Source organism: Neofelis nebulosa, chromosome 18, assembly GCF_028018385.1.
Source record: "Neofelis nebulosa isolate mNeoNeb1 chromosome 18, mNeoNeb1.pri, whole genome shotgun sequence".
Classification (NCBI taxonomy): domain Eukaryota; kingdom Metazoa; phylum Chordata; class Mammalia; order Carnivora; family Felidae; genus Neofelis; species Neofelis nebulosa.
In genome coordinates, this window is record NC_080799.1 from 1,677,043 (window position 1) to 1,704,160 (window position 27,118).

At 59.7% G+C, this 27,118-nt stretch overlaps 4 protein-coding genes across 13 annotated transcripts in view; 1 reads left to right on the plus strand and 3 right to left on the minus strand.

The window, feature by feature from the left end:
* Positions 1 to 1,025, minus strand: part of MAD1L1 (mitotic arrest deficient 1 like 1) — a 318,460-nt gene extending 317,435 nt beyond the window's left edge. For 3 of the 4 annotated variants that reach the window (XM_058712035.1, XM_058712036.1, XM_058712034.1), the window contains exon 1: positions 896 to 1,025. The gene's annotated coding sequence lies outside the window, so the exon portion shown is untranslated. The remainder of the gene's footprint in view (positions 1 to 895) is intronic. The other variant, XM_058712033.1, reaches the window with a different exon arrangement.
* A 1,084-nt stretch (positions 1,026 to 2,109) lies between these two features.
* Positions 2,110 to 8,241, minus strand: MRM2 (mitochondrial rRNA methyltransferase 2). 2 transcript variants are annotated; one of them, XM_058712048.1, is made up of 3 exons: positions 8,129 to 8,241; positions 6,331 to 6,620; positions 2,110 to 3,233 (listed from the first exon to the last, which is right to left on the minus strand). In XM_058712048.1, exons 1-3 carry the CDS (start codon positions 8,134 to 8,136, stop codon positions 2,791 to 2,793), a joined length of 741 nt encoding a protein of 246 aa, XP_058568031.1. In that variant the 5' UTR covers positions 8,137 to 8,241; the 3' UTR covers positions 2,110 to 2,790. The 2 variants fall into 2 exon arrangements, with proteins under 2 accessions (XP_058568031.1, XP_058568030.1); XM_058712047.1 differs by having other exon boundaries at positions 8,018 to 8,130.
* NUDT1 (nudix hydrolase 1) lies at positions 8,196 to 17,445 on the plus strand. Its single transcript, XM_058712046.1, has 4 exons — positions 8,196 to 8,297; positions 9,861 to 10,028; positions 16,334 to 16,479; positions 16,713 to 17,445. The coding sequence occupies exons 2-4, from the start codon at positions 9,877 to 9,879 to the stop codon at positions 16,883 to 16,885; spliced, it is 471 nt and encodes a 156-aa protein (XP_058568029.1). The 5' UTR covers positions 8,196 to 8,297; positions 9,861 to 9,876; the 3' UTR covers positions 16,886 to 17,445.
* Positions 17,446 to 20,007: 2,562 nt separating this feature from the next.
* The window catches only part of SNX8 (sorting nexin 8), a 68,639-nt gene continuing 61,528 nt past the window's right edge, over positions 20,008 to 27,118 (minus strand). For 5 of the 6 annotated variants that reach the window (XM_058712045.1, XM_058712044.1, XM_058712040.1 and 2 more), the window contains exons 7-11: positions 26,624 to 26,756; positions 23,807 to 23,875; positions 22,182 to 22,331; positions 21,577 to 21,726; positions 20,008 to 20,173 (exon numbers count right to left, since the gene is read on the minus strand). In XM_058712045.1, the coding sequence (XP_058568028.1) occupies positions 20,063 to 20,173; positions 21,577 to 21,726; positions 22,182 to 22,331; positions 23,807 to 23,875; positions 26,624 to 26,756 (613 nt within the window). In that variant the 3' untranslated portion in view covers positions 20,008 to 20,062. The remainder of the gene's footprint in view (positions 20,174 to 21,576; positions 21,727 to 22,181; positions 22,332 to 23,806; positions 23,876 to 26,623; positions 26,757 to 27,118) is intronic. The other variant, XM_058712042.1, reaches the window with a different exon arrangement.

Here is a 27,118-nt window from a genome sequence, read left to right on the forward strand (position 1 = left end):
CAAGGTCAGCCCCGGGCCATCCTCTCCATCCCCCCAGGAGAAACTGAGCCGGTAGGTCCCGTGCAAGAACGGATGCCTGGGATGCACTGGAACCAAGGGAACACACGCGTTGTCAACTGCCTGTAACTGGGCCACTACACGAGGCACGCGATCAGGCAGCAGCCTCCACTCCATCCCCTTTATCCCACAGACTCCACACCCCCAGGCTGCGCGCCGCCTGTCACCTGCCCTTCTCGGCCAGGACACCGCCCGGGGGGACCTTCGGCGCAAACTCCAGGCACACGTGCGTCGCCCCCCGCCCGCCCTGGCCTCCGGGGCGTTCAGGGGCTGCAGCGCGCTCCGCTAGAAGAGACAGCACGCGGGCCGGTGCAGCTTCCCAGCCAGACGCTGGGTGGGGGTAAGCCCCGCCCCTAGACGCCACCGCCAGGGACCCCGTCCGGACCCCGGCCCGTGTTCGCACCTCAGCCCCAGCTCCTAAGACCCCGGCTCCCGCTCCCAGCACCTCGGCTCCGAGGACCCCGGTCCCGACTCGCACCCGAGCCCCAGCTCCGAGGACCCCGGCTCCGAGGACCCCGGTCCCGGCTCGCATCCCGGCACCGGGGACGCCAGCTCCCAGGACCTCGGCCCCGCTCTCACCCCGATCCCCGTTCCCAGGACCCCCGCTCCGACGACGCCGACCCCTCTCCGAGGCCCCCGCTCCCGGCTCGCACCCCGACCCCCCGCTCCCTAGACCCCGGCTTCGGGTAGCACCCCGGCCGGGCTCCGAAGACCGAGCGCGGGAGGGGGGCAGGAGGGAGGAGACCAGTGGGCAGGGAGAGGGGGCGCCACCCGCGCCCAACCTGGCTCCTCGACCCCACCCGAAGCCCACCCGGGACCCTGACGCCCCGCCGCTCACCTCGGCTAGCCCGCCGCTCGCCTCGGCCGCCGCTCGGATCTCCCTCCTCTGCGCCCGCGCCCGCGTATCGCGAGAAGTGCCGCCGCGCTCTCGCGAGACCTGGGCAGGGCCGGCCGTAAATCCCGGAATCCGAGCACCAGCGGGGCCGGGGACCTCCGCCTGCTCCCCAGAGCGGTCCGCTCCCTTGACACCGCCCTGGCAGGACTCGCACCAAAGGCCGGCCCGCGGGACTGTCGGGGTGCCAGCCTTCCCGCGCGGGACGGGCCTCCGCTGTGGCGGTGGCCTCGCACCGTATTGTGTGGAATAGCACGGCCCAACGGTGGCCTCTTCGGGACAAATTTGCTGGCTCTGACAACTCCCAAAATTTCGTTACGGTATTAGCTTGAATATGTTTTTAGTTTCCACAGGGTCCACTGTTAAGGCAAAATACTCTGCTTTTAGGCTACCCTCCCAGCGCCCTGTGAGCTCCCATAGCCAGCGATCATCGTCCAGTAACACAGGTCTCGCTCCCTCCTGAACCTCGTCCTCCGGGCTCCCACCCCACCCGGGACCGAGCGCCCTAGGGTCTGCACCGCGCTCGGGAGGGTCTGCATCGTACCCAGCGTCTACACCACGCCCCCTAGGGTCTGCACCTCCGCCACTCCTGATCTGCCCAGTGCTCCAAGGGTCGGCACCTCTTCCCCGGTCCCACCCCATCCCCGGATCAGCACTCCGCGCAAGAAATGGGTGGGGAGGAGCCCTAAGGAAGTGGGGGGATTTTCCCGTCCTAATTGACTACAACCAAAAGTAAAATGAAAAAAGGTTAAACCAAGCCTGCAGCCCACTTCAGAGCGCTGGACTGCACCCTGGGGGACTGATGGAGATTGTGGGGTTCCCTATCTACCCAGGCTCTCCCTCAGCTCCACCCTCGGGATTTAATCAGGGTTATAGTCCATACACTCTTATTAAGGGATGAGCACCCCTGCAGGAAATGGCTTTTTTTCTTAAATGTTTATTTTTGAGAGAGAGAGACAGAGCATGAGCGAGGGGAGGGGCAGAAAGAGAGGGAGACACAGAATCCCAAGCAGGATCCAGGCTCTGAGCTGTCAGCACAGAGCCCAACCCGGGGCTGGAACTTAAGAACCGGGAGATCTGACCTGAGCTGAAGTTGGATGCTTTAACCGACTGAGCCACCCAGGCGCCCCCCCCCCCACTTTTTTTTAATGACAAACAGCTTTGAAAAAAACAATTTTTATAGAAACAAACTTCAAAGCATGGAAATCCCCTAAATAAATACAATCTACATTGTTTTATAAAGCTGCATCAAGTTCCTGGAAGAGAATAACAGGAAATACAGCACTCCACGTGGCTGCTTGCTTTGGCAATTCCAGTCTTAGGGGCCTGGAGTATCACAGCAAGGTGAATTTCCAGCAACAAAACAAGCACACCACCCCCTGCAAAATTCACATGAAATGTCTTCCCTAACTGCCCCCGGTTCTGGTTGCTTGAAAGTATTAATTTCCACACCATTCACCAGAGAGATGGAAATTAACCCCCAGGTCGAAATTTCAGATTTTCATTCGCATTCGCTACACTGTATAACCACAGCCTGGGTGGTGCCTTCTGGGAGCAATGGTGGAAACTCTGTTACAAGTGAACAGCCTGTTGAGTCCAGTGTTACATCAAGGTTTCTCCCTCCCACTGTCTTTTCATCCTTCCTCTGCACCTAAGATCACTTAGGGACTATTTTTCATCATATATCGTGACCAGTAAATACACTGTGGTTCAAAGAAAGGTCCCACCCTCGTCCTGCCAGCCACGTCCCAGATCAAGCTCTGACCCCTCCAGCCACACTCCAGGAAAAAGCTCAGACCACACTTGCAGTGAACGAGGGCCACATATGGCAGAGGCAGCCCTCAGTCCTCCACAGGCCCCTTCGCTCTTTGGTACTGTGTGGCCAAGAGGTACACCTCTGAAGATTCCTTCCTGCTGGCTCTAGGCTTCACAGTCCTGGTGTTCTGGAACTGCTCGGCCAGTCTCTTCTGTAACCCAAGGCTTTGACTTCCAGCCCACGTTTTGCAGAGGAACGTTCCGCCGGGGTGCAGAACATCTGGAGCCACGTCCAGAAGGGACGAGCACAGGCTAATGAGCCTGTCGTGATCCAGGCTCCGGATCCCTGTGGCATTGGGTGCCATGTCACTCAGAATGACATCTGCTCTCCCGCCAGGAAGCAGCTCTCGGACTCTCTGGATGGTTCTGGGGTCAGTCACGTCAGCGGGGGACAGAAAAGTTGCCCCCTCCAGGGGGAATATGTGGAGAAGGTCTACCCCAAGCACAAAGCCCACAGGAGCACTGGGATCTAAGGAAGACAGAGTATGTTATTTATTTACAGCCTGAATCTTCCCTCAGAAATACAAATATAAAAATAAAAGTAAAAAGTCAGGACCAACGTAAAGATCGAACACGCCAAGAGGTGGACACGGGCCTTTCCCCACTTGTATCCATCCCAAACACACACATGGCAGGGGTGACAGTCCCCACTCTGCACACAAGGAAACTAACTGAGGCCCAGAGAAGAGAAGTGCCTGTCCCGGGGCAGGCACCTGACCCCAACTCTGACTTCACCTCCCTTCCAGAGGCCAGCTCTCTGTGAAAGGGGGATCTCCGAGTGGGCTTTCTGACAAACTGAACCAATGACGCATGAGTGCATACAGCACCTCCGGGTTAACTCAGCACTTCCGTTAGCTTAATCCAATTTCTTGTGATGCAGAAACTACTAGAAGCAAGCCGAGAAGTGGGGAAGACAAGGTACAGGAACCGATCCCTCGACCAGGTGTGAGTGGTACCAGCTGGGCAGTAGAGGCCATCGTCTCACCTGGAACAGGGCCTCGGGCCAGCACGACTGCTGTCCCCGCCCCACGCTGAGGAGAGCCCTTCTCTCCAGTCCCCCGGGCATGAGGGGAGGGTGCCGTCACAATCTGCTAGTGCAGACCGCCTAGCAAAGAGGCTGTCCCACGGCGGTGGAACATGGGTCTTACTTCTAGCTAAGGACTGGAAGTCCAACCATTTTGAAGAGTGCATTTTTCAAAGGAGAAAACTCTCATGTTCAGCCCTGGAAAGTAGGCCATCTCACACCTCACGGCATGTTCCTGACTCCCGTTAACATCCCAGGCGTCATAACCTCGGGAAGGGGCCACTAGAGGCAAATACTTTGGGTGCATCTGTACACGTTCTGGCAGGAAAAGAAACCGGACATTCTATCCACAGCCTTTGCTTCGGCCGCTGCTTCCTAGGAGTCAAACCTGGCCGTGCTCCTCCTTCCCCTGAGGAGCAGTTATACAGGGACAGGAGCCATTAAAATCCGTTGTTAGTGACGAATGGATACAGAAATTGTGCTTTATATACACAATGGAACACTACGTGGCAATGAGAAAGAATGAAATATGGCCCTTTGTAGCAATGTGGATAAAACTGGAGAGTGTTATGCTAATTGAAATAAGTCATACAGAGAAAGTCAGATACCATATGTTTTCACTCTTATGTGGATCCTGGGAAACTTAACAGAAGTCCATGAGGGAGGGGAAGGGGAAAAAAAAAAAAAAAGGTTAGAGAGGGAGAGACCCAAAGCATAAGAGACTCTTAAAAACTGAGAACAAACTGAGGGTAGATGGGGGGTGGGAAGGAGGGGAGGGTGGGTGATGGGTATTGAGGAGGGCACCTTTTGGAATGAGCACTGGGTATTGTATGGAAACCAATTTGACAACAAATTTGACATAAAAAAAAAAAAGATGCACTTTTAAATACATTACAAGGAACCACAACATCTTAGTTATCTCTAACTAAATAAATAAACGTAAGATAAAAAATAAAAATAAAATAAAATCTGTTGTTAGGTCTGTGGGCAGGCTCAGTGGTAGGAAAACGAACAGAGGTCTCGGACAGAAATCCCTTCACTTAGGTGATATTTGAGTTAAAAAAAAAAAACTGTAACCTGTTCTAGGGCCCCTGGCGGCATCCCACACCCAGTAACGGGGCTGGTTCTTTGTCCTGAACCCAGGGAACAGCCCGTGCATTCAGAAGCCTGCCAAACTCCTCCGAACCTCATTCTTCACTAGGAAAATGGGCACAAGGTCCGCACCCCAGGTGTCTGAGATTTCTGTGAGCCGGCACATATGTCATGTAATGCCAGCGATTCTGGTCCGTTCCGACTTTACGACAGGAAACACAAAGGGTAGAGATGCTCACCACGGCTCGTGCAGCTAACAAGGGCCCCGAGGGCAACACCGGAGCCCAGCAGGAGGCTGGCTCAACAGCACGGGTCTACACGCGTTTACAAGGATGCCAGGGCTTTCCACACTGAGGGTATTGGTTTCTCCCGACTGATCAGGGGAACCTTATTAACATAGAAACTTTTTTTTTTTTTTTTTTTTTTTTAAATCCTAAAATATAAAATAGGTAAAAGCTGAGTCCCTCAGGTTGAGCCAGAGGGGAGAACCTTGAGCAGCCCCCAGCAGGGCCTCCAGGAGACCCAGGGCTTCAAAGACCAGGACCTGGAAAACTCTCGGGTTGACTGAGCTGTGCAGGCATGGAAAAATGTCAATAGGGGGCGCCTGGGTGGCGCAGTCGGTTAAGCGTCCGACTTCAGCCAGGTCACGATCTCACGGTCCGTGAGTTCGAGCCCCGCGTCGGGCTCTGGGCTGATGGCTCGGAGCCTGGAGCCTGTTTCCGATTCTGTGTCTCCCTCTCTCTCTGCCCCTCCCCCGTTCATGCTCTGTCTCTCTCTGTCCCAAAAATAAATAAAAAACGTTGGAAAAAAAAAAAAAATTAAAAAAAAAAAAAAAAAAGAAAGAAAAATGTCAATAGATCAGTAAGTGGGGGGTGGGAAGAAGCCCTCCATTAAGGCTCCAAATCAGTAAGAAGAATGTGATTTACTATCGTTTTTGAAAAAGGAAACACGGGGCGCCTGGGTGGCTCAGTCGGTTAGGCGTCCGACTTCGGCTCGGGTCATGATCTCGCGGCTCGTGAGTTTGAGCCCCACATCAGGCTCTGTGCTGACAGCCTGGAGCCTGCTTCGGATTCTGTGTCTCCCTCTCTCTCAGCTCCTCCTCTGCTCACGCTGTCTCTCAAAAATAAATAAATGTAAAAAAAAAAAAAATATTAAAAAAAAAAGAAAAAGGAAACATACACGTGTAGTCACGCGTGCAAAAACAACTTCGGGAAGGGGGCTCTCCGACACATTCACGCACACACGGACGTGGTGACGTGAGGCACTTTTAGTCTCCGTTGTAGCTTTCCACCCGGTCTCCCGCTGTCAATACATCAGCGTCCCGTTTTCCTCATCAGCCCCTACACCAGCCACTCCGAAGAACGTGTCATCACAAAGCGGCTTGGCCACCTCCCCTGGTGGAGGGCAGCTGGCCCGCGCCCGCACACTCGGGGGTGGCCAGAGGCCCTACCTGCGCCCGCGGCGTTGACCCTCTGCACGGCCACCTGGCTCCACGCCCCGGGAGCCGCCCCACAGTCTAAGACCCGGAGGCCGGGCCGCAGGATCTGGTGCCTGTCGTTCACCTCCAAAAGCTTGAAGGCACTTCGGCACCGGTAACTCTCCACCTTCGCTGCCTTCACAAACGGGTCCCTCAAATGACGTGTCAGCCACAGGTGCTCAGCAGCGGTCCGACCCTTGTAGTGGCTCCCAGCGGTGTGAAACCTTTGCCGCTGAAGGGACGCACGTACCAGCTTCAAGGACCTGAGAAAGAAAAGGGGAGCAAACAGGTGGACATCACACAGATAGGCGGGGGAGGTCCCTGGTTCAACCCACGTGTTTTTAGAGAAGGGCCCGGAGGCCCAAACGGGGAGGAAACTTGACAAGGCGACGCGGCCAGAGAGCGGATGTGATGGCCTGCACTGAGTCCCTCCCCAAATGGGTGTGTTGAAGTGCTAACCCCAGAAACCTCAAAACAGAAGTGGTCTTTAAAGAGGTAAGTACAAATGAGGCTATACAGGCGGGCCCCGACCAGACCCGACTGGCGTCTTCATCAGAGACAGTTGGGACACAGGTGCGCGGGGAAAGACCACGTGAGGCCACGGGCAGAAGGCAGCCGTGTGCAGGTCGAGGAGAGAGGCCCCACGAGAAAGGGCGGGCCCTGCAGCACCGTGATCCGGGTCTGCGGCCTCAGCCTGCGTTTGTGTGGTCTACGCCTGGCCTGCGGCGGCCCAAGTGCACGAACACGGCAGGCGAACTCCTGGCGAAGAAGCGGGGGGGGGGGGGCCCTCGGGAAAATTTTCTTCAGAAGGAAAACTCGAAGGTCAACCAAAGCTTTTCCGGTTCTGCTTAACAGGCCTGAAGATGTTGACAAAGCAATCTTCTTTCTTACCCGGGACAACTTGTCCCCGGGCTCTGCGGGACTGGGATAAGGCCCCCGGGGGCAGACCCCGCCCCCCACCTTCCTCGGCGCCTCGGCACAGCGGCCAACACAGGGCCGCCAGGCCCATCTCCTAACAACTGCACTAGGCCTGAAGAACGAGTTCCAAGCCTCTTTGGCAAAGTCAGGATCTGAACGGTTTGCCGCGGGCCGGGAGCTCTCCGCACCCCCCTCACTCAACTCTCAGAACAACCCTACAAAGTAAGTTCTGCATCCGTGTTCCTCAAGGGAAGACCCGGACATCTTCACCAGGGCGCACGGCCAAAGGCCCTTCAACAACCCAAGCGTGCAGTCAAGATCCGGACACAGTAACTCGGTGATGGCTGCCTGCGCAAAGCCCCCCGGGGTCTCTCGGAAGGAGCACAGAGCCATCCTGGGCACCAGAACCAACGGGGCCGGTTGGGGGAAGGCCGGAAACGGGGTCACCCAGGCCCTGTCCTCCAGCGCCGGCCCACACCTAGAGTTCGGCCACACGGGCCATTGGTGCCTCTCCAGTGCCGTGCCACAGCCATCAGGCCTGCCCCCGCAGCGCCCCTCCCCTGCGCCCTCCAGCTGCAGCACCCCTTCACCTGCGCCCTACGCTCTCCGTAGCCCTCCACGCTCTCTGCCCGCCCGCCGCTCCTCGGAAGCCGTCCGGGCTACTGACTTCGGGCCGGAAGTCCTCCCCTAGCCGTTTCGCCGGGAATGACCGCGTCTCTGCGCCCCTTCCCCGCGGACGAACCTGGGACGCGCCCCCGGCCCCTCCTCCTCCCGCACGCATGCAGCAGGCGCCCCCATAAACGCCGACTGAGCGCACGACGTCGCCAGGCACCTAGCTCACAGTCCCACTCACCGAGCCATGGGCGCCGATCCGCTCCTGTCCCCCGCGCCGGAAGTGCCGGCCTCGCTTCCGGCCCGAGGCCACGCCCCCCCGGCTTCCGCGGCTCCCTAGTTCAGAAAGCGCGCGCGATCCCGGGTCTGAGGACAGGGACCGGGGAGCCCGGGAGCGGAACCCGGGTCAGGTGAGCAGGGGAGAGGGGAGGGAGCCGGGGAGCGGAGCCCGGGTCCTGCGAGGGGGGGGGGGGGGGGAGGGGGGGGACGGGGACGGGGTTGTGGGGGGAGCCAGGGAGCGGGGAGAGGGGTGCGGGACCAGGGGGTGGGGGGGCCAGGTGAGCAGAGGTCGGAGGAGAGGAATCCGGGACCAGGGCCTGAGCCTGGTGTTCTGTGGATACGATCTTTCAAAACCCTGGTGAGGGACCTCGGTGTACCGACCACTTGACTCGGAGACCACATGCCCGGGCCTGTTGCAGCCTCCCAGCCGCTGACGTTCGGAGGGGCCCTCTGAGGACCCTCTAATTGTGGTCCCAAGCCGCTTGCTCCAGGACCCAGGGGACAACTGAACTTCAAAAGCCCGTTAGACCCAGATTGGGGTCTTCCCCAAGTTTGACGTTGGGTCAGACTGAGCCTCTTCGAGCTGCAGTTTCTTGATCTGAAAATGGAGAAAGCAAGTCTTAGCTCACAAAGTTCTTGGGTCTACTAAATAGAATGACTTTTTAAAAGAGGTATACAGCCAGTGCTTCATAAGTGATAGCTGACACTCCTGGTATCTTCCTCACCACCACAAGTCACTCAGGAAGCCAGGGCTCTGGGCATGAACCAGTCAGCATCACGACAGAGGACACAGGCAGACAGGTAGGCTCGGCCACAGAGACCCACTTTGGCCAGCCCTACCCCCAAAACCAGGACCCAGCTGTAGCTCCCTTTTCTCAGACATTGTGGCTTCCCACGAGGATCCCTGCTCCTGGATCCTGCTTCTCATCCGGTGTGGTCCCCAGGGCAAGAGACTTGTGAACTGGGACAGGGATGGATGCACAGAGGGTCCTGGTCCTCCTCCATGTGTCCAGCAGCAACCCAGGCATCACCCTTGGAGTTTTCCTCTGGACCACGCACACCCGTTCAAGTGGGAGGGGCCCTTGTGGCTCCAGTGCCAGAGCCCAGAGCAGCAACAGTTGTGAGCGGATTATGAACTGTCACAGGAGGGAGGACCAGCCAGCCCTCGCTGGGCGGGCTCTCTACCAGGAGCCAGGAGCTCCTCGGGACTCTATAGCTCTGCAGTGAAGTGTGGAAGGCATATCCCGGCAGGCCAGAAGAAGGCCCCACTGATGAAAAGGCCAAGGCCAAAAGCCTGACCCGAGAACCATCGGCTAACCCGCCTGGTTGTGTTGGGGCCACAGAGGGTGGACTGCCCACGGGCTGGACACAGGGGCAAAAACAGCCCTGTGCTGAGGAGGGGGAAGGGTTGACATGGCCCTTTCCTAACCTGCTCCATCAGCCCTGGCAATCCCAAGGCCTGGACACGGGTGCCACTGGATTCGGAGGGCCAGGCCTCTTTCTATTCCGGAAGCTCGTTTGTTCGGTTTCCATCTGGCATGAGGCGAGCCTCCCGTGGCAGGGCTGGGAGGTTACCACCAGGCAGATTCCCCCCTGCCTTCCACAGCACATTCCCATCTCACCGGGCCCCTGGCCTCATCCGCACTCCGCGTGCACCCAGGTCAAGCTGACCCAGCCTTCTTGCCTTCCTCAAGGGGTCCCCGGGGGACCATGGGCGCCTCCAGGCTCTACACATTGGTGCTGGTGCTGCAGCCTCCGCGAGTTCTCCTGGGCATGAAGAAACGAGGCTTCGGGGCCGGCCGGTGGAATGGCTTCGGAGGCAAAGTTCAAGGAGGAGAGAGCATCGAGGACGGGGCCAAGAGGTGAGGGAGGGGTGGGCCTGACCACAGAACCAGCTCCCAAGGGTGACAGCCTACAGCTCCTTATGGAGCTCTTGGGTCTCAGTTTCTTCATCCCAAAAATGGGAATAACGATGACACTTCCTGCCTCTCGGGAGTGTGCAGATTGAGGATGTAACCATACAGGATTTGGACCAGTGGGGAGTGCCCAGGGCACGTGAGCTGTTGCTGGGGGCGCGGGAGTGGCTTTCAGGACACATTTGGGAAGCCGCTGTGGCGCGGCGACTTCTGGCTGGTCAGTCGTTTGCTTTCCTCGTGCGTTCAGGGAGCTGATGACCAGCTCTTCTGTCTGAGCCTTTTCACACACAGTCTCCGTTAGTCCTCGGCACAGCCTGCCTCACGCGGGCAGGAACCAGAGCCCAGAGCGGTTGACGGCTTGTCTGAGATCACACAGCTCTCCGACATCAGTCCCCTTGCCCTCCCTTGTCCTCACGTGTGGAACAAATGAGACTGTGTGTGCAAACATCACAAAGCGCTCCACAAACCTTCGCTACTACTGACGGCATTCTGAAGGAAGTCAGCAACCTTAATTAAGGCCGCTTTCCCCGGGGAAGAGACCAGATCCCCACATGCATCCTAATGAGGCTTCTGGAAAGGAAGTCAGCTGCAGGCTCCGCAGCCCGGAGTTTTTTAAACATCACAACCCACATAAGAGATGTTTACATTCTGATAGAACAATGCTCTTAACGCACGAAAGAACGCGCTCACGTAGTCCCGCTAACATAGTTCCTATCCTTTGGGTTTTTTTAATTGCTGGTCACAGTCCACCAAGTTGACTTCATGGTGCATGACTGGGCCAAGTCCTGGGTTTGAACGGCCGCGGGTGTGATGTCCTTGGCGTGCACCTCCCCCTCCTAGGCATGGGACCCGGTGTGCTGCCGCCTGTGGTCATTTGTTTGGGCAAGCGCTAGGCAGTGTGGCCAGGCTGCCCTGAGAGCACACGGCGGGGGCACAGGCCGGTCTGCTGAGACTCGGGTCCCCTGAGCCTCGCTACCCGTGGAACGTGGACAGAAACAGGTGGAAGCCAGCGCCCCCCCCCCCCCCCACCTAAGTCAAGCTCAGTGTCAGGACACAGGGAACAGGTCCCAACCGCCCCCCCTGCAGGGCTCCGATCTAGTCCGGCTGCCGGGCTCACAGGGACGTGTGCAGAGAGCGGGTCTAGCGGGCACCCAGCGGTGCGGGGCATCCAGAATAAAGAGTGAGGGCAGATGACTGGGCACAAAGGAGAACTCCCAAAGGACTTGGTGTCCGGTCTGGTCCGAGCAGGTGGAAGGCAGGAACGAGGCATCCGAAGAAGCACTGAGGGCCAGAGGGCGGGGCTATGCAGGGGCGTGTGGCGGGGACCGCGGGGGGGCTTCCCTTCAGCCCCCTGCCGTCCTGGTGGTCAGGAGCCTCCAGGCCCCCGATTTCTTAAGACCTTTCCTTCTTGTCCTCTCGCTGTTAGCATTTCCTGAATGAGACACACCCGTGAGAAACCAGCAGTCACCCCAGAGCCTCAGTACTGAGTGTGACGGCTGCCTTCCCACAGAGCAGGCTTGAGGTCGGGCAGGAAACGAGCTTCCTCAGGATGGGAAGCATGTGGCCTCTACCCCCCAGATACAACTAGCACCCATCTGGGTCTGCCTCCCTCTGCCGCCGCGTCCAGACCACCCCTCCCCACCTGGACAGGTGCTCTGCCTCCTACCTGGCCTCCCTGCTCTGCCCTTGCCCCCCTGGGTCCATTCTCCACTCAGCCCCTGGGCAACCTTCCCGAAACCGGGTCAGGGTCTCTCTCGTTCATGTGTGAAGTCCCTTTATTTATTTGTTTCCTTTTACTGAACTTTAGAGAGAGCGCAAGCGGGGGAAGGGCACAGGGAGAGAGAGAATCCCAAGCAGGCTCCACGCTCCACACGGAGCCAGACTCGGGGCTCGAACCCACAACCGTGAGATCGTGACCTGAGCCAAAAGCCACCAACTGAGCCTCCCAGGCGCCCCATGAAGTCCCTGTAATAGCACCCAGTGCTGTTAAACCGAACCTCCGGATTCACCCGTGGAGCCCCCTCGTGGCCCAGCTTCACGCCGCTCCAGCCGCTGCCCCTCACCCTCCCAGCTGTCGCCCACCCCACTCTTCCTGGCTCCTCACCTGGCTGACCCCCCGCAAAGTCTCCGTGAGCCCAGGACTGGAGACGTCGCACACACTTGTCCCGAAGTCCACGTGCCCCCGTCTTCACCAGGGGACGTTTAAGGGCTGGGCCCATCGTGTGGCCAGCACGTGGCCCAAGACATGGAAAGGGCCGCCTGCACGCTGGCCTCCTCACAGCTGAGGACTCCGCCTGTTCTAAAGCATCACGTAAGCGCGGCCACACGGGTGCGCCCTCTGGTGTCTGCCCCCCACTCAGGTCTTTTGCCCTTGTTTTTATTTTTTTTTATTTTTTTAACATTTTTTATTTATTTTTGGGACAGAGAGAGACAGAGCATGAACAGGGGAGGGGCAGAGAGAGAGGGAGACACAGAATCGGAAAGAGGCTCCAGGCTCCGAGCCATCGGCCCAGAGCCTGACGCGGGGCTCGAACTCACGGACCGCGAGATCGTGACCTGGCTGAAGTCGGACGCTTAACCGACTGCGCCACCCAGGCGCCCCTGCCCTTGTTTTTAAACGGGGCTGCCTGTCTTCGAGATTTGCAGTTCCTTATACATTTGACGTCTTTATTGATTTTCTGCTTGAAGTGTCCAGCCAGGACAGTGGATTCATCCACTTCTCCGTGCGGTTCCGTTCATTTTTGCCTCCCGTAGCTTGACTCTCATCAGGTGCATACGTATTAAGCATCCTATCGAGGAGAAGTGGTCCCTCCCGCAGGACGGAATCCCCTTTATTCCTGCCGACACTGGCTGCTTTGAAGTCAGCTCTAAAACCCGTACAGATACTCCTTTCTTCCTTTGACTAGTGTTAGCCTAGTGTGTTTCTCTGCGTTTACTTTCAATATGCGTTTTTTCATCTTTATCATTGTATACTTTGTGCTTTTAATCTTTCTGTGCAACGTGGGCTCCGTGCGGACAGCACCGGCTGGTCTTGTCTTCAGATCCACTCTGACGATCTTTCTTTCGCCGGAGCCCATGGACCGCTGACGTTCCAAGCGGTGGCTGGTACACAGATGGGTTAATATCCACCAGATTCGGTAGTTTTCTGTTTGTCACCCTTGTTCTCTGTTCCTGGCTTTGTCTTCCACCCCTTTTCTCCATTCTGCGGTTTTAATTGGGCACTTAAAGGATTCCATTTTCTCCCCTTTTTAGAAGGTCAGCTATACTTCTTTAATGTTTAGTTCACACCTCAAAGTTTGCAATACGCATTTGCACACGATCCAAGTGCACTTTCAAATAACACTGCCCCCCACCCCATGGGTGGTCTGAGGGCCTCTTGACAACAATCCTGATTCCAACACCCAACCCTGGGTGCTCACTGTTCACCTTACACATGTGCACGCACACATGGGGCACACCAGCGCGGACACGTCATCGCCAATAACCTCAAACAAACTCTTACCCACTCAATGGATCGAGAATAAAAACCAGAATGGTTTTATCTTGCCTTGGCTCACTCCTTCAGTCCTCTCGCTTTCTTCGTGCAGATCCAAGGTTCCGCCATTGCCCTTTTCTCCAAAGACCTCGCTTTTGTGTTTGTTAGGAGGCTGGTAATGGGGCCCCTCAATTATTGTTTGAGAAAGTCTTTATTTCCCCTTCCTCTTGATGGGAAGTAAAGCACAGAATCCTAGGTTGGTGTGTTTTCTGTCAACACTAAGTATTTCGCTCCCTCTCTCTCTGCTCGCTCGGTTTCTGGGGAGTCAGATTTGACTCTCATCCTGGTTCCTCTGTGGCCAAGTGCTTTTGTCCTCTGGCTTTAAGATCTTTTCCTTTTCTTTATTACACTCTGAAGGAAACGTGCCTGCAGGTAGTTTTCTGGTGTCTGTCTCGCTTAGAGTCCTCGGAGCTCCCGGGATCTGTGGTTCAGCGTCTGACATCAGTTTGGGGAACTTCCCAGTGACTACCGGAGTCACTGCTATTCTCCTGCCGGTGTTCCCGTCGCACGTGGGCCACACCTTTCCTGGCTGTCTCACACCCGACATTCTGTTCTGTGTTGTCCCATCTTTGTTCTCTTTGCTGTTTGGTCCTCAGACCCAGTGGGCTGCAGTGTCCTGAAGTTCGCGGGTCCCCCTCGGCCACGCCCAGTCTGCTAGTGTCCTCCCTGGGGCTTGTCTTTTCATTCGTGATGACGTTTCTATGAGTAGAAGTTTCATTTTAGTGCGATCTTTGCCTATCCCAGGCTGGAGACCTTCTCCTAAGTTTTTCTTCTGGAACGTTCAGGAGTGTTAGATCTTCATCTGGAATGGAGTTTGGGGTAAGATGTAGGGCAGAGGGTCGAGACTCATCCGTCAAGACATCCAGCTGACACAGCATTACTGAAGAGACCACGTTTTCCACTGTGCTGCAGTCCCCTGTCATAATCGCAGGGCAGATATGACATGGCCTGACCTCCGTTTCCTGTCGCGCTGTCCCCAGTGCCGCACGAAGGGCACCTGGGGGTCTGGGGGCCCTCAGAGTCAGGTTTGGGCCGTAGGCGGGTGCAGCGTCCCATCTCTGGACCGCAGCAAGGCCCCAGGGCACGGTGTTCAGAGCGACCCAGAACAGCAGCGGCCGAAGCAGAGCCCCAGGACCGCGGGGCCCCCGCGCCCACCCAGACGCTCGGCCGCTGCTGTCTTGTGTAACGCGTTCCTCATCCTGCTCTCTGCCATCTGGGGAGCTGAGTGTCACACACACGATCCGACACTTTAGCAAAACCGAGGCTGTCGTCCCCGCTAATTACCCCAGCCCGTGAAGTGAAGTTATCGATACTTCGTGCACTGCTGTGTATTCAGGGAAGACGAACCAAAATTAGTCAAAACATCAACCACCAGGTGAAGTTTTTAAAACCCTGACCCACCGGCCTGCTGCCAGAGCAGTGGGGGAGGCCCGGCGGATGCCAGAGCCTTTAGCTGGGGAAGCCACCTGCACCCCCCAAGTGAAGACATTCATTTTTTTAGGTCAAGTCTAATTTTAAGCACGTCCCTGAACAAATTCCAGCTTTCAGAGCCTCAGTCGGCCTCGTCTACAGCGGCAGCAAATGGGCAATTCCCCTGCAGACCTTACCGGGAGCTCAGGGTAGACTTCCCGCTGAGGAAGGCGTCTGCTCACATCAGACCGTTTGGACCCAGCGTGTGTGCGTTTAACGAGCAAAGTGATTTCCCTGGCTTCGTACAGGCACGGGAGGTACTTACGTATTATGTTCCTAACACAACTTGGAGCGCAAAGCCAAAAAAACCTGTCCCTACTTACAACTGTAAACGGTCAGGCGTTCTGTAACAGAACGCTTACAGAAACGAATACATCCAGAGCAGTAGGGAAGCCAGGCTCTAAGGGAGCAAAAGACCGAGTTCCCTGGCCGCTGCAGCGAGCAGCCAGGGGTTCCCCGGGGTCCGGAGCACAGTGCTTCCAGAGGACGCCGAGGGAACCAGAAGCGGGGGGGGGGGGGGGGGAGCAGTTGGCCAGGGCCAGACAGGAGAGGTATGGGGCGCACACGCGGAGACGCCCACCACGGGGTCTCGCGCGGGACGCACGGACAGCAGTTCCTACTGCGCCACCCACACCGGGTGGGAAACTGCTGGAACTCCTCCAGGAGGAGACGACGCAGCCAGACGGGCCCCAGGCTCCTGTTCCCCCCACCTCCCCCCCCCACCCCCGGGCGGCTGCAGGGAAGCTGGCCGGAGGGTTGGGGGCGTCTCCTCGGTGGAACAGACGTTCGAGGCAGGCCCTCGCGAAGGAGGCCGCGTACAGCGGTCTGCTCCTGTGCCCTCCGAGCACGCGTGTGAGGAAGGGTGGCTCCCGGTTCAGGGCCCGGGTTCCCACGGCCCACAAAGCGGTACTCACGTGGCTGCTGCCCCCGCCCCCCCCCCCCCCCCCCCCCCCAGGGAGAGAGCTGGAGCTGAAGGACCGGGTGGGAGGTTCCCAGCTCGCCCGCGACCCCCGAACAGCTGAGCTCGGCCGGGCCTGGGCTGCGCCGTGGCTCGCAAGGTGTCGCGCCGGTCGGCCCGTGCGCCCTGAACCAGACTCTGAACAGAATCAGCTTCGCTGAACAGGCCCCCAGATAACCAAGTTCCTGCTCACGCGGGCCCGGGCGCCTGCGACTGGCTCCCTTGGCCCACAGGCGGGCGTGCCCCTGCCCGGCGCCTTGCTGTGACCGTCGCCCGCTTTGCCCGCAGGGAGCTGCAGGAGGAGTGCGGTCTGACCGCGGACACACTCCACAAGGTGGGCCGGATCGTGTTCGAGTTCGTGGGCGAGCCGGAACTGATGGACGTGCACATCTTCCGCACAGACAGTGTCCAGGGGACGCCCGCAGAGAGCGACGGTGAGTCTCGGGGCCTCCCCTTCTCCCTTCCCTCCGTCTCCCGGGGCAGGCGCTGCACCAGCCTCTCGCATCAGCCTCACTCCTCCTCCCTCATGTGCGGAGTGACACCGGGACACAGCCCGAGGGTTGAACTAGGAGCCTGTCGAGCTCCTCACACGACACCACCTGGGTTTCTCACCAAAAGTCAATTTAGCCCCCGGCTGAACACCGTGTCCCCCTTTGCACCACCACAGAAATGCGGCCCCGGTGGTTCCAGCTGGACCGGATCCCCTTCGGTGACATGTGGCCCGATGACAGCTACTGGTTTCCCCTCCTGCTTCAGAACAAGAAATTCCACGGGTATTTCAAGTTCCAGGGCCCCAACACCATCCTGGACTACACGCTCCGCGAGGTGGACAAGGTGTAGACACAGAACCACGCTGGCCCCACAGGCCGCCGAATCCGCTGCGAACCCGCAGTGCCGTCCATCTGTTCACTTGCTCTCGGAGCCCCAAGGCGGGGCGGGGGGTTCTGGGTGGGGTGGGGTGAGGCGGAGAGAAGAAAACTCTCTTACCTTTTCACATTCTTCACGGGGCCCGCGCACACCAGCCCAGGCCCGTCCTCAGGAAGCTGCCTGCCAGCCGGCTGCCTATGGCCTGCACATTGGGCCCAGAGGGCGGGCCGGGCGCCGCGGTCTTGTCAGGACCATAGAGTGGGTTAGAGGGTGTGGCGTCCTTGCCCCCCCCCCGCCCCTCCTTCAAGGGCAAACCGAACAGGCGAGGCCCAGGCCTAAAACCCTGGTCTGATGCATCAGAAGCCGTCACCTCCCTCACCCCAAGGGACAGGCTGTTCCTGTCCAGACTTCTGACCACCAGGAAGGAGGGAGGCAGCACTCGCTTATACGGAGAACCCACCTCACCCAAGTTTTATAAATGGGTTTGATCACAGTTGTTCGTGTGTTTATTGATAAAGCTCTCAGAATGCAAACCGTGTGTGAACGATTCCAGTTTATTGGCGTAGTAATTGATGCCTACAGCCTTGTAAAGTGCTCCATACACAGAACTGCATCACGAAGAGAAGAAGGGTCTCGAATGCCGACAAAACCAGCCGACCTCAACCTGTGCAGAGTCCCGCACGTGCCCGGATCTGACGCCACGAGCAAGCTGGGCCCGGGCTGGAGGGACCTGGCGAAGGCACACACCGGGGCCGGGCTCCATTCCGGCCTTGCAGAGTCGGGATCAGGCTCTGTCCCCGTGGCACGGGGACATCGCAGACCGTGGGAGACAAGGCAAGGCTGTGGTCTCCCTCCCGCAGTCCCAGCCTGGAAACTAGGGCCATGGAGGCAAGCTGGGACGCCCCTGCACTCCCTGACCCAGAGCTGCTGGCAGCCTGGCCCTCCCCAGAGCAGCCCTGGCCCTGGGCCCAGAGGAAGGCTTTGTGGGGGGCAAAAGGTGGCCCCTGCTGTCCCCAGCTGACAAGCACAGGAAGGACATGACCCCCACACACACAGCCCAGCAAGTGTCTCCCATCTGCCAGCCTCCTTGCAGGGGCTGGGGAGGGAGGGAATGCACAAGAAAGCGCCCTCTGGGTAAGCCTCGAAAACTCCAGCCAAGAAGGACTCCTGGCTCCTCCCACCGCACAGAGAGGCCGCCAGGAACACGGAGTCTCAGGAAAAGTCCTCTTGAGAAAGCACAAGTGAAGTCTTTGGTGCTGGAATTCTCCTCAGTGACCCGGGAGAGGCGGGCCTCCGCGTGCCCTGGGAGACCCTCTCCGCGCCGGCCCTCCCACCTTCCGTGCTGCCGCCCACCATGAGCCCCCAGCCCCCACTGCGTGCGTGGTGGGGTCTGCTCTGGGTGTCTTCCCAGCTCGCCAGTGTCCTGTGGTCGCCTGTCCCTCACCACCCACAGGCAGGCCGTGGCGCACGGGCAGCAGCCGACAGGGAACGGGAGGCTCGGAGGTCAGCCCTACGGCTCAAGTGTACACAGCGCCCGTGGGGCAGCCCTGTGGGGCAGCGCAGATCCACTCAGTGCCCAAAAACCAGCTTCTCCAAAGGAGCAGAATGCACGCATGGCCCAGTGATCGAACGGGCCCCTGCTTGCTGGGCTCTGGGGGTACGCTGCCCCTTATCAGCCAAGGAAGGCATGTGCCACAGTCCCGGGGCCTCGGGCCGCGTGGGGTGCAGCTGGCCTTCTCCCCGCACAGGAGAACCCACACGTGGGGTGACGCAGGTGTCTGGCTGGGCCTAAAAGATACTTCCCTGACCCCCGCCCCGGGCAGTGATGTGCAAGAGCACCCCAGGACGGGTGCGGGAGTCCTGCGTGCTGTGTGGGGACACACAGGTGGGAAGTCCCACCTGCCTTCAGATCCAGAGAAAACCCCCTGGAGCACAGGCATCTGCACCCCGGGAAGGCGAGACCCTCAGGACTCCTGGCGTGCAGTCGGACCCTCCCACAACACGGATCCGCCGACACCACTCGGGCCAGGGGGGCAGTGAGCTCAAAGCGTTCCCGGCCTGGGAGGAAGGCGCCCTGCCGGTGTTTACACAAGAGGGATTCAGAGCAGGAAGCGCTCGGAGGCCCCAGGCGCACACTGACCCCAGAGTTCCCAGAACAGATCCCCTCCGGGCCTGCCTGGAATGAGGAGGGAGGCTCTGAGTGCCTCCCAAAATGGGGCGGGGGGTGGTCAGCCACAGCCACACAGACACCCCCCCCCTTCCAGACCCCAGCTGGAACACGGCCCCGCCCGCCCTCCCCTTCCAGCCTCTGCACTCAAGCCGTCGCAAGCCGCCACCTCCAAAGACAGGGGCCTGCAAGCAACCGCGAGAACACAGCCGCTGCTGCACGGCGACAGACCACAGAAGCACCGCTTCACCTTTGTCCCCAACACCGCAGACCACGGGCACATGACAGGGAGGGACACAGGACACTTTACCCAGACCCAGTCCAGACCAGGGCCCCATGGTACCGACCCACGCCTGCCTCCTGGAGGTGGACACCGTCTGTGCACCCAGCGACCCCCCCCCCCCCCCGAGGCCCCGCCGTACCCACACCCGTCCGGAGTGCCCGCCAGCCTTAGGTCACAGTCCACCCTCACTGACTGGTTCATCAGATACGGCCACCTCGTGTCCGACACGGGGGTTCCAACCTCCCCGTCCCTGGTCATCTGACCCAGACCCTCCCGACTCCCCAAAACTCACAGGTGCCCCCTGCACATGCCCCCAGGCACCTGCTATGTGGAAGCAATTCTCGCCACCCTGACCTCCTGGAATCAGAGAAGACCCTTCCAGGGAACCTTAACTCTTGACCGCCAGGCTCAGGCACAGTGCAGCGTCGGGCGGGGCCCAGGACAGCTGAGCAGACCCCCATGGCCTCCGGCCCTCGTGGATGCTCAGAGGCCTGGGGTCACATCCTCAGCCCCACTCCCCACGAGGGGAGCACCCAAACCCCGGCCCCACTGGGCCTGGAGGTCAGTCAGACACTGGGGACCCCACGGGGGGGGGGGGGGGGGGGGGCAGCCACTATCTGGAGGGAATTAAACAGGAACACGCCATTTGGAAAGAGGTTTTAGTGAGGCCGCCCGGAGCTCCCGCCCCAGGCGTCTGGCACTAGCGAGGAGACACGCCGTCCTGCGGGAGCCTCAGTGGAGTCGGGGAACCGCTGGGTCCAGCGAAGAGGCAGTTCAGTTTGGGCTTCAGGTCGTTCCACACCTTGCTCATCTGGAGAAGAGGGAGTGTCCCAGGTTGAGACAGGCCACGAGCCGGCGACAGGCCCCAGTGTGTCCGTTCCCCGCAAAACCCCTAGAAGCCCGACCCAGCCCACCCGGAGACCCGGGTCACTGCCCCTGGTGCCACGGGCCCCTCCGCTGCCTGCTCTCATCCCCTTCCGCCTCGGATGGCTTGGTGTAAGGGGAACCCTGAAGTCCACCATGACAAGCCGTCCGGGCGTTTCCGGCATGACTGGTTCTAGACCAGAGACTGAGCTGCCCGCTGAGACGCTCATTCACAAATGCCCCCGGCCGGACTGACAACCTCCACCTTCTAGCCCCTCACCCTGCCTCCAAGATGTCGTCCGCGAGTGTTCCGGACTGCACACCTGAGCTCCTGCTACGCGCTGTCCGTCCAGACAGGACCATACCCACCCCACATGTGGGCTCCACACACATCTTCCCGGTCCGGGAGAAGCCCATTCCTCCCCAGCTGGCTGAGTCGGGATGGTCCCCCCAACCCCCCCACACGTCAGTGTGGTCCCTGGGGACAGGGACGCTGTAGTCTTCCGTGGGCCCAGCACAGCCCCGGACCCCAGCTGCTTGCAGCCCATCGCCCTCCAGGTCCCCAGGTGATCGTGGGGGTTCAAGGACACGACCAAGGCCGCGGAGCTCCAACAGGCACAGAGCCGGGGCTCTACAAGCTGCGGCCCAAGCTCCCCCACTGATATCAAGGACCCCTGAGCAGGTGACTGCGCCCCCAGGGCTAACTAAAGGCGTCGAAGGAACCCGGGACACACGATGTCTGAAGGCAGCACCAGCAAAAGCAGAACGACCCGAGAACCGTTCACAAGTTTCCTCAAGCTGGCAGACACCCAGCCTTCCAGGCTGTCCGGAGAGGACACGCCCGGCCCCGTCTGAGAAGCAAAGAGGCCAAGCCTGGCTGGCGCAGCACGGCTCTGGGTCGCGGGGGCCAGGCAGGTGTCAGCGCAGCTTGCCAAGCCTCAGGCAGGACAAGCACAGCGCTTCATCCCCGCTTATGAGCCGCCACCTGGAGGACGCTGACCAGGGGTCTTCAGGAAGCAACCCCTGCCTCCTCTGACTGATTCCCCACCGTCTCTCGTCTCAGTTCTGGGGGGCGCTCTGCTCTACCCCGACTCTGAAACTCCTCCGGGAGAAGAGAAATGCTCCCTTCGTCGTCTCCCACAGTCCCGTCCCCTCCCCCGAGAGTGGCGTGGACAACTTCACCCCTGCAGTTCGGGCTCCGTGTGAGACTGGCGGATGTGAGCAAGGCGGGCCGAAAGGTCCCGTGCCCACCCCCTCACCCCGCAGCTCCCCGCCCTTCCCGGTGACCCTGCAGGGCCAGCTGCAGGGTGCCAGACTTGCAGGCAGAAAGGTGATGGCAGGCAGACCCACCTCCTTGTGCCCCTGGATCTGAGAGTTGACAAAGGCACCGAGGATGTGGGAGGTGAGGGGCAGGTACACGTGGACCAGCTGCATCTCCTGGTGGAGGCAGTACAGGGAGAAGTAGCCCCGGAGCTCCATCGTCTGGATCGCGTTCTCCTGCTGCACAGGAAGGAGGCGCCCTGCACCGGGCTGGCGCGCCGCGCCGCGCCCCGCCCCGCCCCGCCGCGCCCCGCCCCGCCCCGCCGCGCCCCGCCCCGCCCCGCCGCGCCCCGCCCCGCCCCGCCGCGCCCCGCCCCGCCCCGCCCCGCCGCCGAGGGAAACGCCAGCCACCCATGCCAACCGGGCCTCCAGACGGCACCGCTCCGGGGGCGCCTGGGGGGGGCTCAGTTGGGTTAAGCACGAAGCACCGCTCTGGGCGTGGCGGGGCGGCCCTCCCGCCGCCGGCTGTCCCGGCAGCCGGGCAGCGACGTCCCGGCAGCGCGGGAGCCAGCCCAGGACCGGCCGGAAGTCCAGCTCCGGGGGGGCCACCCGGCCGGGCGCGCAGCCCAGCCCAGCGGGGCAGACCCAGGCCGCCCACGCCCCCTCCCCCCACCCCCCCCCCGCGCCAGGACCACCTCCACGATGCGGGACTCCAGCTGCTCCACGGAGTCGGGCTCCCGGCTCTGCACAGTGGCGCTCATCATCTGCCGCTTCATCAGGCTGTACTTGTGCAGGGCCCGCTGGTGCTTGTGCAGCACGCCCTTCTCGTGCCGCTCGCACAGGTCCTGTGGAGGGAGGTGCGCCGTGCTCGGCCCCCAGCGGGAAGGGACCCGGAGCCGCCCCCCCCCCCCCCGTGGGAGCCAGCAGGTGAAAGGGAGCACGGGAAGGAGACTACGCAACAGACACAGGCTTCCGAGGCCGCACCGTTCACACGCGAGCCTCCCCCTCCGCGCCGTTCACACTCGAGCACCTCCACGCCATTCACACGGGAGCCTCTCCCTCCACGCCGTCCACACTCCAGCCCCTCCCGCCTCAGAAAAGGCTCAGGCACACACTCTCTCCCTCCCTGCCCGGGAAGTGTTCACGGCATGGAGCGGCTTGGGGCCAGGCCCAGGGTCGAACCAAGACGGGTCGCAGTGCCAGTCGGCACCACAAACCAAAACCACACGGAAGACAGGGCCTGTCCACAGAGAAGATGCCAGAGCGCCGGGACAGTGCCGGACCTCGGCCTGTCACGCAGCCCAGTGTCAGAACGCCGTGCGCCTCCAGCAGCACAGAGACCAGTCTCCAAGAGGAAGCTGCACGGGCATTTCCCCGCAGCCCTAAAATAACCTCAATCAGGAGTCTTGTGGGAAATATCGGCCACTGAGCCAGTGCTGGGATTTCGAGGCTGCCTGGCTACCATCCAACTTAACAGAGAAATCCCTTCGGAACATTCCTCAAAGTACTAGGCCCCCTCTCCTTGAGCTCAGCAAGAAGGATTCTCTGGCTTCACAGGCAATCCAACCTGTCACCAGTGCTGCGACAGTTACAAAGTCTGGAGTCAGACTTCCCGGAATCTCTGCCCGTGGAAGGGGCAAGCTCCCTCAGCACCAGGCCAGCCCCTCACGGTATCTGTAAGGACCTAGCATATTCACACGTGCTCTCACACACACACACGTGCACACACGTACAGGCGTGCATGCATACACACGCAAAAATGCACACTACGTGCACACGTGTGCATGCGTACGTGCACACATACATATACACATGTGTGCATGCATACGCGTACACTGGTACACATATTAATACGTGTGCACACACATTCACATGTACACACAGGTACATATATACACAGATACCCTAACACATACACACGTACACTCACTCAGGTACATTCACACACACGCACAGGTTCACGTACATACGTGAACGCACATACACACACGCATGCACATTCATACACCCACACATACACATGCACACATACACACATACCTATACACACGCACCCACGTGAGCCTACACTCACGTGTATGTGTGCATGTGCACACACCCACACACCCTCCATGGGCAGACCAAGGCAAGCCAGAGGCCTGTCCACACGCCTGCCGGGCCACAGCCGGAACCCCTGCAGTGCCCGCCGAGACCACCCACGGTCTTCCCTCCTCGGCCCTGGCTTCACGGCTCTTTTCCCACTCCCCCGGAGTCAAGTCCTGAAAGTTCACGGGGGACTTCTCAACGGCTCCGTCCCTGGCCAAGGAACAGCCGGACTCACTTTATAGGACTGCAGCAAGTCCAGGAAGAGGTTCAACTTCTCCACCACGTCATTCTCTTCCTGTTTGCCCTAGAAAACAAGGGTGGGTGACCAACACCGAGCACCACGGGACCCAGAGGCCCGGGCACGGCCTCCCATCTGCAGGCCTGAGCCGGCCCTCCCCCGACGGCCACCAGCTAGCTCTGCAGAAGAGCCCCCTTCCCACACGACAGCCCCCCACACAAGGCAGGGGAGCCAGAGAAGCCAGCGGCTAGGCGAGAGCTACGTCCTGGGCCTCCAAGGTCACCCGTCCACTTGCGCTCGCCGCTCGACACCACTGGGCCTGGCGGCCCGCCAAAGCCACGGTCACGGTTGGGGCCAGGCTGGCCTCCTGGGAACACCCAATGCTAACACTGTGCTCACGGCCACGTGTCCTGAAGGGCTACAGCACGGCTTACGTCCTTCGGCTCCCAACACTTGCCGAGCACCTCGCCCAGGCGCAGCACCGGCTCCTCACGAAAATGAGCCCTTTCACGACCTCTAGAGCTCCAGCTGTGGCAGAGCATGAAGAGCGCCTCTCATAAACTGCCCATCACGCCCAGCGTGTAGAGGGTGCGGCCGGAAGGCGGCAGAAGGTGTGAAGAAGCGAATAGAAGGACGTGTCTGAGGGGGTTACGAGCACGGCGCTGCGAGCCAGCGGTTCCGGCCCACGCTCTGCGGCCGACTCAGGGAACCCCAGGACTCCAGCCCGACGACCTCAGAGGCTCCAGGCCACTCCAACCCACGCCCATAGCCAAGATTCCAGCCAGTAAGGTTACAGGAAAATAGCGGCGTTTCAGTCTTTTAAAACCTGGAAAGGAAAACACCAGAGATCCACAGGTGCCCCGTTCCTTCCTGAGCGGGCAGGGGGGCCCAGGAGAATGGAGCCTCCCCCAACCCGTCTAGTAGTAGGAGGGCCTGAGGGGTCATTCCTGCTCGCGTCCCTGGTTCCCAGGTCCTCGTTCTAGTCTGATGCCCCAACGCGTGAGACCCCACACCGCCATCCTGTCCGCGGGGAAACGGCCCGCTCTGGGTCTCAGCAGTCTCGCCGGGCTGCGGTGATGCAGACCTCCTCACAGTCGGCAGAGAACAAAACCAGCACGCGTGGAGACAGAGTGAGGAAAACCCTCCCTCGCATGCCTTTGCTCACACGGCCAGAGTGACCAGAACCCCGGCTGTGCTGGATCAAAGTCCTGATGGGCCTCTGATCCACTTTCACATGAAGACGACACTAATTCCACTTCACCGTGAAAACCACCGCGGACAGAGAGCGACATTCAGGAAGTGGCACTTCCTCAGACGTCGCATTTCAAAGCAGTCTCCGTGAGATATCAGAGAACCTCGGAGCCGGGGGAACTTCAAACTACGAACTTGCTCATCAGAAGCCGGAACCCTGTCTCCCTCTTCAAACGCAGAAACCCAGCATCCAAATCTCAGTCGGAAACCACCGGAGACGACAGAGTTTGGAGTTTCCACCCCGCGTTCTGCGTGACCTCGGGGGGCTCACGGTGTGCCCCACACACACCCCCACCCCTGCCACGAGGCTACTTGTTGAAGAAGGAGCTGTCTGGGGCCCAGGATCCCCGCAACCAGGATAACTTCACTTTTCCGTTTTACAATCAGCCGCGAGGAAAGTTCAACAGGTTAAACGAGAAGTGTTTTAATGACTTCATCCAGCCCCTTCCTTTTCACGGACCAGAAACAGGCCCGAGACCAAAGGGACCTGAGCCACGTCCCAGCACAAGACACCGGCCGCGCACGGAGCAGGCTCCCTCTCCACGCGGCCACACCTCCAACACCACGTGCCCGGTCCTCCCCGCGGTGGAAACGTGGGCGCCACGCAGACCTGGACACAGACTGGGCCCGGCACCAATTCCGAGAAATGCCAACACCAGTTTCTAATGAGAACACACAGGCACCAGAACCACAGAGGAAGAAAACCCGGGACTTTCCCTACCCGCAACAAGATCAGATCCCTTCTTCAACACTCAGAGATATCCTGGGCCCCTGAGGGCCCCACGTGAAGCCTGAAAATCCCCCAATTCCACGCTTGGGGATCGGCCACCGTCACTGTGTTCTCCGGCTTGCTACTAAGGAGCTTTGCGTCTGAGGCAGCAAGGCTTTCCCAAGTACATCATTTTAATTTATTTAAAACCATCTACCATTTTTAGATGGTTTTAGATGGTTAGGGAAAGACCGTTTCCCCAAGAACTGGGCAGCAAATGCTCACCCTCAAAGTCATGTAGCAGTTTTACAGCATAAAAGCACCCAGATGAGCCTTTCTGGCTGTCACTGAACACCGCACCTTCCAACCGATCCCCAACGACCACACCGCACCTGTGTGGATGGCGGAAACATTTCCGGAGCCTAACTAGGTATCTGAGGGGTACGAGGGGGCTCTCGTGGGGTGCTGCAGCTCACTCGTTGTTCTCTTAGGTGACCGAGGGGCCAAATACTTGCTGGCTGGGACAGCACAGCGGGAACTATTTGGTCCACCCACAGGTATCTGAGGAAGCCCGAGATTACGTTTGCCAGGGCAGTTACAGCGTCTGATTTCAGCAGAGTCAACCCTCCGAAGATCAGACCCCATCTGTCTTCGTCATCAGCAACCGTCTTCAGAGTCAACGGCTCACGGGAAGCCGCTTGGAACTGACGGGGATGTGCAGTTCCCGCGGGGCCCGGCAATCCACTCGCCGCAGACTCTGACCTCTGAAGTGCACGTGAGAAGATGTCCCGCGCGTGCTCCCAAGGTACAGAATGTTCTTCGGAACGGACACCGTGGAGAACAAATTCACTCACCTGCTGGGCGGCCTTGTCGGCGAGCAGTGCAAATTCAACGGACAGGCCTTTCAGTGCCTGCTTCAGGGACCCCCACGTGCTACTGTGCAGAGTGGCCCAGGAGGGGAGCGGGGTCGTATCAGACCCTAAAGCACTAGGGGAAAAAGAGACGGACAAGACACTCAAGGCCTGGGAGGTGACCTGGCCGTCCGCCACGACAACCCGTGATCCAGGACGTGCATGCAAAAGGCTGGGCCTCAGCCCCTCCCCCAGACCTCGGGACCAGTCCCGGCCAGCAACCCCCAGCGCCTGCGGGGGAGGGCGGAGTCATGTTGACAACAGCCCTCAGTGTCCTTTTCCAAGTGAAATCAACCCCTTCTCAGATCTAGTCCCGACCTCGGGAGAACGTGTGACATACATGTGACACACGTGTGACATAGTGGCGCACACTCACGTATTGAGGGATCCACGTTTCCCTGCCTAAATGCCCCAGTTTTCTTCTTCCTAACATCACTG

Excerpts from the sequence above, each read along its gene's own strand:
- MRM2 (XM_058712047.1), bottom strand. The coding sequence starts at position 8,073 with ATGGGGGCGCCTGCTGCATGCGTGCGGGAGGAGGAGGGGCCGGGGGCG. Across the intron at positions 6,621-8,017 it reads GGGCCGGGGGCGCGTCCCAG|GTCCTTGAAGCTGGTACGTG; the intron begins GTTCGTCCGCGG and ends TTTCTTTCTCAG. Across the intron at positions 3,234-6,330 it reads GGTCAACGCCGCGGGCGCAG|ATCCCAGTGCTCCTGTGGGC; the intron begins GTAGGGCCTCTG and ends TGTCTTCCTTAG.
- NUDT1 (XM_058712046.1), top strand. The coding sequence starts at position 9,877 with ATGGGCGCCTCCAGGCTCTACACATTGGTGCTGGTGCTGCAGCCTCCG. Across the intron at positions 10,029-16,333 it reads ATCGAGGACGGGGCCAAGAG|GGAGCTGCAGGAGGAGTGCG; the intron begins GTGAGGGAGGGG and ends CTTTGCCCGCAG. Across the intron at positions 16,480-16,712 it reads GACGCCCGCAGAGAGCGACG|AAATGCGGCCCCGGTGGTTC; the intron begins GTGAGTCTCGGG and ends GCACCACCACAG.